The sequence below is a fragment of the Trachemys scripta genome, chromosome 14, assembly GCF_013100865.1.
Source record: "Trachemys scripta elegans isolate TJP31775 chromosome 14, CAS_Tse_1.0, whole genome shotgun sequence".
Lineage (NCBI taxonomy): Eukaryota > Metazoa > Chordata > Testudines > Emydidae > Trachemys > Trachemys scripta.
The window spans coordinates 284,054-299,763 of record NC_048311.1 but is presented as its reverse complement, the minus strand read 5'-3'; the positions used below and the strand labels follow the sequence as shown (position 1 = coordinate 299,763).

Genomic DNA, 15,710 nt, shown 5'->3' with positions numbered 1-15,710 from the left:
TGTGGTCCTTAGTTTGTGCCCTCCCTTGGCAATCAGCCCTCAGTTTGTGTGACTCAGCTTGCTGCTCTCTCTCTCTCTCTTCCTCTGCTCTGCCTCTCTATTCTGGTTTGAGCATCCAGGCCTAAATGTACAGATTATCCACTCACCAGCTCCCTTGGTTCTATGGGAAGGAAGGGGAAAGACACATTCATCCTCTCTGCCTGAGTCTGCAGACAGCCTGAGACAATACCTATGAGAGGCGGGAGTTGCCCTCAGTATTTCCAATACCACAATGCTTTACTGAGTCTGCAGAGAAATAGAGACAATCGTGCAAAGAGGGGACAGCTGCCTTGAGTGTAATTGACACAGCAACATCTGCCTGAGTTTGCAGAGAGCCCAAGATAGTAGCTCTCAGTGGAGGGAACTGCACCATTCATCCTAATGGAGTGCTGGACCCTCTGGCATTGGACAGACCCCACCACCCCCACCTCAGCAGGGGACACTGTGCTGCATTACAAGAGTGTTCTATAAATGAGAGATGTCTGTATCTATGTCAATAGTTAATGAATGAGGCATCAGTAGGTGGCACTCCTGAATATGCAGCTTTGTAGGAGTGATCAAACTTCTTGTTGTGCGTGCAATGAAAATGACTTCCTCTCTGCATGCAGCTTTTAACAGCCATCACAGCCGAGGGCCTCCAGTTGATTGTAATGTGGTGACACAGTAAACAAGCAACATCCCACTCCCAGATACCATCAGGACCACCGAGAGGGAGTTTGGGCCCCAGTGAAAAAAATTTTCCAGGTCCCCCCAGCAAGGGCAGACCAGCTAAACAGGGCCGATGGGGCGGGGGGGGGAAGCTGGGCCCCGGTAATTTGAACTGGTTTCCCTCCCTCTCTTTGGCCCCGGCTACCAAATGCAGGGCTAGGGGCCCTGAAGCCACTTCTTAGATGTAATAGAGAAAGAGACAATGTGGCACTCTCCCTCCTTCTTGCCGATCTATTACCCATATAAAATACAATTCCTCTTCTTCTGACATGTTGTATTTCAATGTTTATCTATGTTACCGGATGCTATCTTGATATGAAATTCATGCATAAGTAAAATAAAATTAGTTAACACGTAGGGCTGTGTTTTCATGGAGTTTTTGCCTATAATTTTTACTTTGTGCCATTAAAAACACATTTTCAAAAGACAGACACAACTTGCAGTGGACCTCAGTGATGTTCAGATGGTGACTGACAGGTTGTGGGGGATGACTAGGAAAGTTTATTCCACCAAGGAGTATTCAAATAGGCACAAACTTGAGTAGAGACTCAAATCTCTTAAACCTCAAATTGTAACCATAGTCATGAGATGAAACATTAGAGTTTTACCCTATGGGGGTGCTGTTTGTGTTCCAGCCCCACAAGCTTCAGGATGGAGGACACCAGAAATAGGCCCTTCCACTTCCTTCCAATTAGTCTAAGAGAGCAATAGGCCAAAAGGGACAATTAGTAGTAGTATTTATGTATATCACAGCTGTGATTTCATGCCCTAGCCAAGATCACAGCCTTATTGTGCTCGCTAGGGCTTGCGCACACAGTATGAGATGATCCTGACTCAATGGCCTTACAGTCTAAAAAGATAAAGGTAACAAAGATTGGGAAGAGAAACGGAGACACAGAGAAATGAGGTGATTTCCCCAAGCCCCATAGTAGTTACATGGTAGTGCAAGGACACAAATCCATATCTCCAGTCCTTGATCCACCAGCCCCCACTGCCTCAGGCTGGGAAGGAAGGAGAACAGAGCAGCTATACTGTCCAAATGCTGCAGCATGCCTGAATTGGGTCACTGATGAGACCTTACCATGTATACTGTACTGGATGATTGATATGCACTTAGAAAGGAGCAGCTACATTGTATAATGGGGACCGGATGTCAGCAGAACCTATGGGCTTACAAAGGGGCAACCATAGTATAAAAAGACGTCTAGGTGGCTGCAGAAAACAAGGGATAAAAAAGGAGCAGCTATAGGGCTAGATTCTCAGTTCTAGTAAGCTGATGTAGCTCTGTTAATTTCAATGGGGCTACACCAATTTCCCACAGCTGGGGATCTGGGACATTGGCTCCAGTGGAGTTATGGCTGATTCCCAGCAGCTGAGGATCTGTCTCACTGATTCAATGGAGCTACGTCAATTTACACCATAGGGGAATGTGGCCCATTGACTCCAATGGAGCTACATCAATTTAACCCAATGGCAATCCGGTCCGTTATCTTCAGTGGAGCAACTTTATTTTACACCACTGGAGAACGTAGCCCATAATGTTTGAGTGGGGAGCAAAAGGAAAGGTTGATAAATGGGCATTTATATCACAAAGTGAGCAGTATGGCAGTATTTGCCAAGAATGAGTCATGGACAGCTAGTCCATGAAATAAAGGATTGTTATTGGCAACGATCTGGGCATTATAATGGACCATCATTGCTCGGAAAGTTAAACTATGCTTCATCATGATGTGAACCATTTCCCCGCAGAGACTCATTAGGCTGTTTCACTAAATGCAATTACATTTGGGAAAAACAACTCAAGTCAGACTGGGCATTTCTAAGAACAAAACTTTGGAGGCATAGTGGTGATGGGTTGAGTTTAAAAAATTTGGGACTCGATTGTACTTATGCAAATCCTTGAATTGGACAGGGAATAACAAACTCCCACAAGGTTTTGCAATAAGAAAGAAGTGGATAGGCTTATTCTTCCCTCAAAACACCGGTATAATTCAGGTCAATGTGGGACAGCTTTCCTCAGAAAACTTACTGATGGAAATGCTTACTTCTGGGAACTAGATGTGGACAATATACTGTGATGCATAAATGCAATGGTTATATAGACTATGCCAGAATGTTTACATTAATTGATGTGTGTACACACACAAATGTGCATGTGTATCCCTCTGCACAAACCACTGTCCTCCTCTGCCTCGTTTCAGATGTTCTGATATTTGCTCTTTTTTACACTTGGTAGAAGGTTTTCTTGAGCTCAGGTGATGCCCAGTACTCCCAAAGCCACAACAGCCTTGGCATCTGGAAACCAGGAAGGCTGGGATTCCCAAAGCAAGCGTAGGGAACTAAACACACAAATTACAGTTGGATGTGGGTGCCTATTTCCCATGGGCTCCTTGGAAAATCTCAGACAGACTTCATATTTTATAAAGGATAAATACCAGCATTAGAGCCTCAGCTATGCAGTGCCATGTTGTTTTGGACCGAGAAGAGGGACTCAGTTCAGACATGTCTTCACAGCTGCTCTACCCTCCCTCCAACCTTGAATACTTGGTCATGCACAACGCTTTTTCTGCATGTTTTTGTTTTTTGGGCAAATCTCTGTGCAGGTAAAGCTGGGGGGAGGAGCTGTTGTTGTGTGCATGGGGGAAATACCATGAGGGAAATTAAAGATCTTAGAAACATCTAAGACACCAAAGTTTCGTGTCCACATTTCATTTTGCAACCATGCAAAGACACTTCAAGCAGAACTGGACAATAGGGGCCATGATATAAGTCCCTCCTCAAACTTTCTGCCTTTAACATCACAGAAATTTTTTCAGGCCAAGTGTTGTGAAATCCTGAGTGATGCTGGGGAAGAAGAAAGGCCCAGTCAAAGAGATCGATAATAAATCCAGTTAAGATTGTAGGCAATCATCATAATTCTGATGAGATCTGGACTAGGTTATTCAAGGTGGTCTAAAGAAATTAGATACTGAACTGCCAATGGGAGCTGGGTGCTAAACTTCCTGAGGCCGTTCTGAAAACCACAGCCTAAATCATGCCTAAATTCTGCATTATAACTTTCCTGAAGGCCCTCTTCACCTCTTGGTTCCTCAGACTGTAGATGATAGGGTTAAACATTGGGGTGATGACCATGTACATGAGGGACAGAGCTTTATGGAAGCCTGGGGACAGCTCCGCTGATGGTGTCATGTACATGATAATGATGGTCCCATAATACAGACTCACCACCAGCAGGTGAGAGGCACAGGTGGAAAAGGCCTTTTGCCTCCCGGTGGAGGAGGCGATTCGCAGGATGGCCGAGAGGATAAGAACGTACGACACAATTATGAAGAGGAAAGGGACAAGGCTTACCAGGGAGCAGGAGACCAGAATGGTCATTTCCACCAGAGGGCTTTTTGCACAAGATAATTTGAGCAACTCCTCCATGTCACAGAAGAAATTATTAATTTCTTTTGGGCCACAGAAGTTTAGGTCGGGCACCATCCCCACTACTGAAGCCGAGGCTGAGAAACCAGTTATCCAGGAGGCAGATACCAACAGAAGGCAGACCCTGAGGTTCATCATAACCTTATATCTGAGTGGGTTGCATATGGCTAAGTAACGGTCATAAGCCATGACTGCAAGAAGGGAGCACTCTATGGAAGCTAAAGCACCGAAGAAAAATAACTGTGTGATACAGTCCCTGTAGGAGATTGTCCTATCCTCTACCTGGAACCCAGCCAGCAACCTGGGGGCAATGACTGAGGTGTAGCAGGTCTCCAGGAAAGACAAGTTCCCCAGGAAGAAGTACATGGGAGTGTGAAGCTGCTGATCAGCCACAACTAGCGCAACCATGAGGAGGTTCCCAGCCATGGTCAGAACATAGATCACCAGAAACAGCACAAAAAGCAGAATTTGAACTTCGTTCAGGTTCCCGAATCCCAGAAGGATGAACTTGGTGATGGATGTTTCATTTTTCCATTGCATGTGTGCCATGTATTCTCTGCAAGGAAAGAAAGGAAGGAAGAAAGATTTACCAAACCTGAAAGATCTCCTTTTCCCCAAACTACAACTATTTCCTAGTTATTCCATCCCTTTTAACTGTATTCAGTATCTACTTAGCACCAGATTATCAAAAGCGTTTAAGGGCCTAAAGATTCACTTACTCTTCTAGTGGCATTTTACAAAAGTACCTCAATAACTAAAGTTCATTGATTTGAATAGATCTTAGGTGCCTAGATGCATCTGAAAGTCCCACTAGACACTGAAATACCTTTAAAAATCTGACCCGGGACCTGTTTAAGTACATTAGTAAATCCAACTAAACACCTATCTGCATCATAAATGCCTTTGAAAATATGTCCCTTAATATATCATATTTTTTCATGCGGCCTGATGTGATATGGCAGTTGTTACAACAGCTACAAATACTTCCATTAACATGAACCCAGAACTTCATGGAAGGGTCCTTTTCAGTTAACTCTGTAAAGGGAAAAAAAACAATGGAGTTATGCATCTGCAAACCCCAGAGTAACCTACCTATAATTTTATCAGCAACATGCAATAATATATATGGGTAAGATTCTCATTCCACATCCATTTAAAGCCTGCTTCCTTTGCACAGCTGTATTGGCATAATGGGGCCATAGGAGAACTGGTTAAAAAAAATATTCTATGGAAATCTGTTAGTTTTCAGCAAAACATTTGAAAAAAGATTTTGGCACAAAAGGCAGTTGCAGTGCCTCGTGGGATATGTAGTTTGCTCTTCATCTCCCCATTCTCTTCAATGGGCTGGGATCCCCATCTGGACTACATCTCCCATAATACAGCAGGAATAGGGACTCCATATTGCACAGTTTCCCCTTACTAAAATGGGAGATTATGATGCATTATGGGAGGTGTAGTCCAATTGAGGATGCCAGCCACAGAGGAGAATGCACAAGAAGCAAACTACAACTCCCAGGAGGCACTGCATCCCCCAAGTAAATATTTCCATGTAAAAAAGGAAATTTTCCATTGAACACGGACACATTTTTGAAAATAAAATAAAAAAAAATTACTCAAAACCCCAATATCCTGTTGAAAAATAGTTGAAGGAAAATTTTCAGCCCAGATATTAGTATGAATGAGATTTTGGTCTATAGGACTAGATGCTTTAGCTCCAGTCCAATGGGTCAGAACACAACATGTAACCCTTCTGCCCATCTACGTTGGCAGCAACAAGGGCCGGGTTCTGTATCTAGGGGTTCCATTTCAATAACGCAATGCAAAACCAGCTTGAGCCCCCACCCAGTGACCTGGGACAATTACATACCACCCCCTGGGTGCCTCTAAGAGACAATACTTCCCCTCTCGCAAGCACGGAGTCTGAGTGTAGCAGAAAATGTTTAATAACATGAGGTAAACGACATCAGCATTAAATTGGACAAACACCACAAACAGGATTCATAACACAAACCATGAGCAAAAAAACCCACCCCAGCAAATTGGGCTGTGTCCTTTCCCTTTGGTTCTTGAATCCAGCAACCCAAAAATCACCCAGAGTCCCCAACTTCCAGCACCCCCAAAGTCTCTTGGGTCCAGCAACCACCCAAATTCCCAAAAGTCTAACAACCCCCAAAGTCTCTGTCCCTGGTCAGTGCAGCCCCAGAGTAAAGGGGGGGGGCACGCAGGGTGTTAAGGGACACCTTACATGAACCAAGGCCGGCCGTCTCTCCGTGGGGTTCCGCTGCAGCCTTCACCACGAGCCAGTTCACTTCCTGCCGTCCCACAAACTGCTCCACTCTACGAGCTGCTCCGCTCCACTCACCAACCTGTGAGCCACTCCAGCTGTCCCTGCAAACAGCTCCACTCGCCATTCCTTGGGCCACTCCAAACATCCCCGCAAGGCTCCGCACCACTCGCTGCTTCTCCACTCATCCCCACAAATTGCTCTTCCAACTGCTTAGCAATATAGATTCAGGCTCCCACACTAGTTAACACAGAACTCAGTGATCTCAGCTCTTAATAATTTTGGCTCTTTTACAATTTCAGATCATAGTAGGGGAACCCCAGTGCTGGTGCACCATTAGCCCAAAGTGAAATCAGCTCAGCAGCCTGTAACTAGACTCCTAGTAGAATCAAAGTTAGCTCTGATATGCAACAGTGGAGAGAGGAAATGGTGTAATTGGTGCAAGTGACAGACAAGTTCAAATACCTATCCCCATCCTCTCTCAATTCACTAGGTTTTGTAACCCATGCCCCTTGTCAAACAAGTGCTACTTAGGTAATGGTGAAGGACTCACAGTCCTTCTGTCATACAACAGTTCCACTGGCCTTGATTCACAGAATCAGGGTAACAAAACTTTATTCTTCCTGCCCCAATAACAGAGAAACTGGGGATCCCACACCAGCCAAAGTAACCACTTTCAGTTGCTGTTGTTTCATGCCAGGTGAGTGGGTGTGACTATGCAAACAAGATCAGCCCCTGGAGTTCTTTTCCACACTCGCCATAATTCACCACCAGATGTCAGGGTAGAGCTCATCCTGACTCTGCTTACAACATATGAGCATAACTACAAGATATGAGCTTTTAGAAAAATGCCTGCGTGGAAATGAGTCTAGCACTGCCCTGCAGGATCCCAGACCTGGGCTCAGTTTAGCTTCAGAGGACGCAGGAGCCATAGTCCCATTTCTTCATTCAGGGTGCTTTGCTCCCAGCCCCGAACAAAACATACCCTCTGATCTAGCTGCAGAAGTGTCCCTGCTAACATAAGCTGTGATGCTGAGGCATGAGCAACTGAGATAATAACTAGTGAGCAGGGCTTTGCAGATGAGAGTATGCAGATACAGAGACAAAAATCTGCTCTCTCAAACTGTCAGCCACCCTACTCAAGTAAATTGGTTTACAAGGAATGAAAGTTAGTGCATATACAGTATGAGCATAATAAAATGTATATAGATCCACATAAATAATAAGGTGCAATGCTTCTTTGGTCCCAATGTGATGGATTAGATGGGCAGCTCAGTCTATTGATCTTAACAAGGAGAAAGTTAACAGGTGACTTGATGATGGTCTATAAGTAAATAGGGAGGAAATTTTTGATTAAAGAAGACTTTTTAGTCTGGCAGAGAAAGATCCAATGGCTGGAAACTCAGGCTAGAAATAAGTTACATTTTTTTAACAGTGTAGCCTATAGGGTGGTGAGATTAAGAAATAAGTAAATATTAGATTTGGGGTCTAAGTCAGCACAAGTGTAGAGAAGGATGGGAAATTGAAGTTGCTAGTGTGTGAAAGTCAGAGATAAATTGGAGACAGAGTGTTATGGGAAAGTAAGAGTTAGCAAGGACAGGGCCAAGGGTTATGTTACTGTTATGTCTGGGTTATAATTGGTTTAAGCAGGTTTTTCATCAGTGTTTTTGAGAATTGTTGAGAATGTTTTATTAAAATGCTGCTACCTATATTGATAACATGGGAAGGACATTGGTGCAGATGTTAATTTAAATAATGTGTAATATAAAGAAGCAATAAGAAGGTGGTGGATATATAATTACGGTAAAGGACAGGTTCATGTTCATTAGTATTATAATATAGTATAAAAGGAGTAGCCGTGCTAAATTATAGAGCTCTGCAATTAGCATCTAAAGGGTACCATCACTCTGTTCTCAGTGGACTGATCTCCCATTGATATACCCTTCCATCTTTGAGTGTAAGTGTACTTGTAGGATTGTGTAAGTGGTAGTTGCACACCTGTTTGCTTAACTAATCATTTTTCTTTTTAATAAAAATTGGTTGTATCAGTCAAAGTGTTGCCTGGGGGGTCCTCTACTAAATAAATTTTCTGTAACCTACCTAGAGGCTTGAACCTGCAAACCAGGTTGGGTTTTATTTCACCGTTATCTTTAACTATTTAATATTAATTGGGACATTTCAACATAAAGGCTACAACAGTGAGTGTAATTAACCATTAAAACAACTTACCAAGGAATGTCGTGGATACTCCATCACTTGGAGTCTTTACATCAAGACCGGCTGTTTCTTTCTTTATGGGCTGGTTGCAAAAATCATTGGGTGAAATTCTCTGGCCTGTGTTATGCTAGAGCTCAGACTACATGATCATAATGGTCCCTTCTAGCTTTGAAATCTATGAATCTGTGACCTTATATGTCTCTTGTATCCCTATCATCAATTATACTATTATACTTCACTGTGAGATCCAGGGTGGTTGATCAGTGCTCTGAAATTCTGACAGGCAGGGATCTATGCCTGGCTTTGCCACTGACAGGCTTCATGGTCTTGATGATGTCACTTCCCATGTTCTGTCTCAGGTTCCCCAGTTCTAAAATTGAGCTTTTACTTTGTGACTTAGGCCTAGTCTTCACTTACCGGCTGGTCCGGAGGCACGCCATCGATGTTCTGGGATCGATTTATCGCGTCTGGTTAAGACGCGATAAATCGATCCCGGATCGATCCCGGAAGTGCTCACAATCGATGCCGGTACTCCAGCTCGCCGAGAGGAGTACGCGGCGTCGACGGGGGGAGACTTCCGGCCGCGTCTGGACCGCGGTAAGTCCGGAGTAAGGTACTTCGAATTCAGCTACGTTATTAACGTAGCTGAATTTGCGTACCTTAGTCCGAAGTCCGGACTAAGTGTAGACCAGCCCTTAGGAAGGAAGGGAGAGATTTTGAAAGGGACAAAAAGGACATAGGATAGGTGCCTAATCCTGTTCTTTCCTTTGGAACTCTTTGCCAAAGAGCTCTATAGAAAGGTTTAGTATTATTATTGCACACATGAAAACAAATATTGCATGTAAGGCTACTAGCTATACTAGCAACATTTACTCACCCTTACCCTTGTTCTTATCACGGTTCAGGGCTAGCTGCACCTTTGACATCTCTCAGTGCAGATGAGAGGCTTTGAGCTTTTACCTCACTGGGGTGCAAACCTGCAATTCTCCTACTCTTTAGACCCAGTCCCTGGGTTGCAACACCCGTTCATTGGCCCTTGCAAGACTTCCCCACAGGGAGCTGTGACTGGGGTGAACACAGTGACCCAAACCAGCCTTTGTGAAGCCAAATATTTAATCTGAACAGCAGGAATCAAAGCATAACACAACAGCCGACATGCATCTGTCTGACCTAAAGCTTAGGTAGGCTTAGCTTATCCAAACGGCTGGTTCTGGGACGAATGGTGTGTACCCCTGCAGCCTCTGCGTCCTTCTCTCCTAAGCCAAGTGGCTCAGATTTTCAACCACTCCCAAAGCTCCTTGTTTCAGTTTCTCACCTGTTAGTCCTCCCGTCTGCAGTTACCAGCCCCAGTGCTGAACCCAGCATGGTGGAGGTAACACTTCAATGGCACTGACACCAGGACTGTCCTTAAAGTACCACAAAACAGGGAGACATCAAATTATTGTCTGCTTCCCAGCCTACGTGGTCTCTGGTCCTATTGGAATTAACCTCCTGGCAGCTGTCTAGCAAGCCACACAATAACGATCAAATACATAGATAATATTCATAAGGTAGCACAGGCAACTCACGTGTCCCTTACACTCCTTACCAATGTTCATTCGAATGTTGAGAAGCTGGGACTTGCTTGTTGACTTGTAGTACCTTTTAGATGATCTTGCTGCCTACTTATATGCCTTTTTCCAATTCACTAAAGATTACATCATTGTGATGGTTTTCTTCCTGACCCTTTTGTGGATTGCTTTGACTCCCTCCATGAAAAGACATAATGACACCTTCTGCTACCATTTTAAAATGCCTGTTGCATAAACAAAATTAACATGTGAACCTCAAGTGGGTTATTAATTTGGTAAAGCTTTAATGACAAAAAGGCTCTGGAGAAAAGTTCTAGTTCTTTCTTTCTTTCTTTCCTTCTGTTCATAAAGAAACACACAATGAAAGTACAAAAAGGTAACTGTGACTTACAACTTGTAAATGGTTTCAAATACAGCATGCTACATGGGGTCTCCAATATAGAGGTCTGCTCAAACCTAATTTTAAAGCCTGGCCTGAACATGATTAGGCCAGAGTCAATCCAAACCTGACCCCAGCCCGAGGGTGTCAAGTTGTTTTCAGACCTGACCTGATCCAAACCCAACACTTGTAGTAGGATACTGTTGGGTTCAGGTTGTCTTGAACAGTGTGGTGAGGTTTGGGGCTGGGGTGTGTGCTGAGGAGACTGGGGTTCAGAGGGAGTTCAGGCAGAGGTGGATGTAGAGAAGGGCAGTGGGAAAAGCCCCACCTTGGCCTCAGAGACACACAGCAGGCTGAGGAAGCAGTGGGGTCAGGGAAACTGTGGTGGTATGTTGTTCCCGCTCCCCTGCCCTGGCCACCCACAACAGCTGCCTTCCCGGCTCCTTGCTACCCATGTCTGCTATGCTTTTGCAAAACCGGCAGTGAGTCCTGCCCTGGAGGGGAAACAGCCCTCCTCCCTGTTCCCAAAATGATGTGGTTCTGGCCAGCCTCCCCTTCCTCACCTACCCCACCTCCAGCCCCTGCCTCCATGCACCCCCTCTCCCCAGCTCCAAGGGGGCTGGGCTGGTGGAGGAGTGTGTGCTGAGTTGCACCATCTTACAGATTGAGTTTTCATACTGTAGTGGGGCAGCTGTCCCACTCCTGGAGAATTTAGGCTGCAGCAGGCCACTGGGCCTGCGCAGCTGGGCAGCCAATCAGAGAAGGGCTTAGTGGGAGCCAATCATCGCCTGCCTTGTTGGTGGGGAATTTTCTTGGATGGGAAGTGGTACCTGGAGAGGGGTTGTTAAGATTGGCTGTTGTATCCAGCCTAGCCCGTGCTAATTCCAGTTCATGCTTCATCTCTTTTTCTCTCAGCTCCATAGCTCTCTTGTGGGCCTCCTCTTTGGCTTTTTCTTCTCTTTCACTCTGCTCTTTCTCAAGTTTTTTTAATTGAAGCAGTCTCTGTTTTTTTTTTTTTTTTTTTTCATTTTCTTCTGCTTCTAGTCTCGCCAGTTCTATTTTGTTAGCTACTTCTTTGGTAGTCATTTTCCTGTTTTCTTGTGCTGGGCCACACCCCTCTGTAGTTGACTGAAACTGGGATGCACTCAGCTCAGGTTGCTGCTGAGGTAACAGAGACTTTCAAACTGGCTATCCCCGAGTAGAGGAAAAAAAAAAAATTCAGCTTGTAAATTCCTTTTACCAGTTGTTTGCTCACTGATTGAACCCTTCTCTTAACAAAGACCCTTTTTTAAAAAAAAACTTAACACCTCTGCCTTCAGGCAAGGAGAGATAAGATATGCATCTACCTTCAGCTCTGTTTTCCAAGCAGCTGGAAAGGAGGAAAAAAAAAAATCTTACTGGCTTTTGGTTTAAAATTATCCCACCGCTCTGCCACCATGTCAAGGCTGCTTCCCCACTTTGAACTTTAGGGTACAAATGTGGGGGCCTGCATGAAAACTTCTAAGCTTAACTACCAGCTTAGATCTGGTCTGCTGCCACCATCCCAAAGCTAATTCCCTTCCTTGGGTAGCATTGAGAGACCTTCACCAATTCCCTGGTGAATACAGATCCAAACCCCTTGGATCTTAAAACAAGGAGAAATTAACCATTCCCCTCCTTTCTCCCACCAACTCCTGGTGGATAAAGATCCAACCCTCTTGGATCTATAAACAAGGAAAAATCAATCAGATTCTTAAAAAGAAGGCTTTTAATTAAAGAAAGAGATAAAAATCTTCTCTGTAAAATCAGGATGGAAAAATAACTTTACAGGGTAATCAAATTTAAAGAGCTCAGAGGACCCCCCTCTAGCCTTAGGTTCAAAGTACAGCAAAGAGAGAGAAACACTCTAGCAAAAGGTACATTTACAAGTTGAGAAAACAAAGATAAACTAACACGCCTTGCCTGGCTGTTTACTCTCAAGTTTGAAATATGAGAGACTTGTTCAGAAAGATTTGTAGAACCTGGATTGATGTCTGGTCCCTCTCAGTCCCAAGAGCAAACAACGTCCCAAACAAAGAGCACAAACAAAAGCCTTCCCCCCCCCCCCCAAGATTTGAAAGCATCTTGTCCCCTTATTGGTCCATTGGGTCAGGTGTCAGCAAGGTTACCTGAGCTTCTTAACCTGTTACAGGGAAAAGGATTTTGGAGTCTCTGGCCAGGAGGGATTTTATAGTACTGTACACAGGAGAGATGTTACCCTTCCCTTTATAGTTATGACAGAGGCCATATGATTGAATTATAACCATGTGCACCAGTGATATTGCCACTGTTCGACAACTGCAACAAATCTTGTACAAAGCATGTCATGTAAGATATCAATGGAAAAGTTATGATTTGCTAAGTATGATTATCCCATTTCTATATGCATGTAGTGATTTTGTATCTGAAGTTATGAATATTGCCTATGCACTGGTATCTTACATATGTGCTGTATTCCTGGGCAATACCTACCAGATAAGATTTACATCTAGGCTAGACAGCTTTGTGTTGATGGCACATCAAATACACATAGCTTTCACAATGGGCCATAGAAGAGACTCACTGCCCCCAGATGGCTCTTACTGCAGACTTCTCATCCTCCAAGGAGCCAATGGCTATCCCCTGTGAAGTCAGCAAGCCATCTAAGGACATGTGATATGCTCATGTGACCCTGAACCCCATATTATGACTAACTTTGCACAAACTTTGCTGTGAGCTTTGTTTGAAACAGAAAATTTCCAGGCACATGACAAAGGTTATAAAAGACCCTTGGGATAATTCCATTTTGCCTATTTCCTGCCCTGATTATCTGGACCGTGGATTTACAACTAAAAGGAGCATATTAGAATCATAGACTTTAAGGTCAGAAGGGACCATTATGATCATCTAGTCTGACCTCCTGCACAACGCAGGCCACAGAATCTCACCCACCCACTCCTGTATCAAACCGATGTCTGAGCCTTTGAAGTCCTCAAATCATGGTTTAAAGATCTCAAGGTGCAGAGAATCTTCCAGCAAGTGACCCATACCCCACGCTGCAGAGGAAGGCAAAAAAACCCCAGGGCCTCTGCCAATCTGCCCTGGAGGAAAATTCCTTCCCAACCCCAAATGTGGCGATCAGCTAAACCCTGAGCATGTGGGCAAGACTCACCAGCCAGACACCCAGGAAAGAATTCTCTGTAGTAACTCAGATCCCACCCCATCTAACATCCCATGAGAGGCCATTGGGCATATTTACCGCTAATAGTCAAAGACCAATTAATTGCCAAAACTAGGCTATCCCATTATACCATCCCTTCCATAAACTTGTCAAGCTTAGTCTTGAAGCGAGATATGTCTTTTACCCCCACTGCTCCCCTTGGAAGGCTGTTCCAGAATTTCACTCCTCTGATGGTTAGAAACCTTCATCTAATTTCAAGTCTAAACTTTCTGATGGCCAATTTATATCCATATTCATCCCTCTGATATATTTATAGAGAGCAATCATATCTCCCCTCAGCCTTCTTTTAGGTAGGCTAAACAAGCCAAGCTCTTTGAGTCTCCTATCGTAAGACAGGTTTTCCATTCCTCGGATCTTCCTAGTAGCCCTTCTCTGTACCTGTTCCAGTTTGAATTCATCCCTCTTCAACGTGGGAGACCAGAACTGCACACAGTATTCCAGATGAGGTCTCACTAGTGCCTTGTATAATGGTACTAACACCTCCTTATCTCTATTGGAAGTACCTCTCCTGATGCATTCCAAGACCACATTAGCTTTTTTCATGGCCATATCACATTGGTGGCTCATAGTTATCCTGTGATCAGCCAATACTCCAAGGTCCTTCTCCTCCTCTGTTACTTCCAACTGATGCGTCCCCAGTTTATAATAAAAAATCTTGTTGTTAATCGCTAAATGCAGGACCTTGCACTTTTCACTATTAAATTTCATCCTATTACTATTACTCCAGTTTACAATGTCATCCAGATCTTCCTGTATGATATCCCCATCCTTCTCTGTATTAGCAATACCTCCCAGATTTGTGTCATACCCGAAACTTTATTAGCACATTCCCACTTTTTGTGCCAAAGTCAGTAATAAAAAGATTAAATAAGATTGGTCCCAAAACCAATCCCTGAGGAACTCCACTAATAACCTCTCTCCAGTCTGACAGTTCACCTTTTAGTATGACCTGTTGTAGTCTCCCCTTTAACCAGTTCCTTATCCACCTTTCAATTTTCATATTGATCCCCATCTTTTCCAATTTAGCTAATTCCCCATTTGGAACCGTATCAAATGCCTTACTGAAATCGAGTTAAATTAGATCCACTGTGTTTCCTTTGTCTAAAAAATCTGTTACCTTCTTATTGAACTATGTACTAAGGACCTTCCAATCCTTTGGAAGTTACCAGAGAGACTTTACAAGCCAGCAGTCTATAACATCACTGCTACAAACCTGATATAAGGACATAGCAATGATTTTATGTATATGATCTATTAACCATTTTAATTCTCTTCTTCTTTTACTAATAAACCTCTAGATGTTAGTTACTAAAAAACTGACAGCAGTGTGATTATTGGGTAAGATCTGAGTTATATATTGACCTGGCTATGTGTCAGATCTCTTGGGATTAGAAGAACCCTTTGTTTGATTAAATTGATTTTCAGTAACCACTCATCATAAAGTCTAGTGTCTGGATGGTGAAACTAGGGCTGGAATTCCTAAGGAGACTGCATCTTTGACTTCTCATTAACCAGTGTGATGAAACAGAAGTTTACTTTTGTTACTGTCTTGGTATAATGTAATAGAATAACCACCAGTTTGGGGTGAGTCTGCCCTATTTCTCAGTTGTTTAATCTTAATCTGGTATTCTCAGATGTGACCCACTGAGGCACAGTGATGCCTGCCATTGCAGCCATCTTGTTCTCAACTGATGCAAGAGCACATCTTGCTGGGATTACCTGAATACCTCTTTGTTGGTGCCTGTGGCAAATTGCCAGCACTAATATGATGGGTCCCACGCTTTCTCTTCTTGTGGGTGTGTTCAGGATGCCATTTCTCGCCCCTGGGTATTAACTGTCCCACTAGTA

General features: G+C 43.8%; 1 protein-coding gene across 1 annotated transcript; it reads right to left on the bottom strand.

Annotated features, from left to right (window-relative positions):
- Window positions 1-3,774: 3,774 nt before the first annotated feature.
- LOC117887287 (olfactory receptor 1020-like) lies at window positions 3,775-4,713 on the bottom strand. Its single transcript, XM_034789715.1, has one exon. It carries the CDS (start codon window positions 4,711-4,713, stop codon window positions 3,775-3,777), a length of 939 nt encoding a protein of 312 aa, XP_034645606.1.
- Between the last annotated feature and the right edge of the window lie 10,997 nt (window positions 4,714-15,710).

Excerpts from the sequence above, each read along its gene's own strand:
- LOC117887287 (XM_034789715.1), bottom strand. The coding sequence starts at position 4,713 with ATGCAATGGAAAAATGAAACATCCATCACCAAGTTCATCCTTCTGGGA.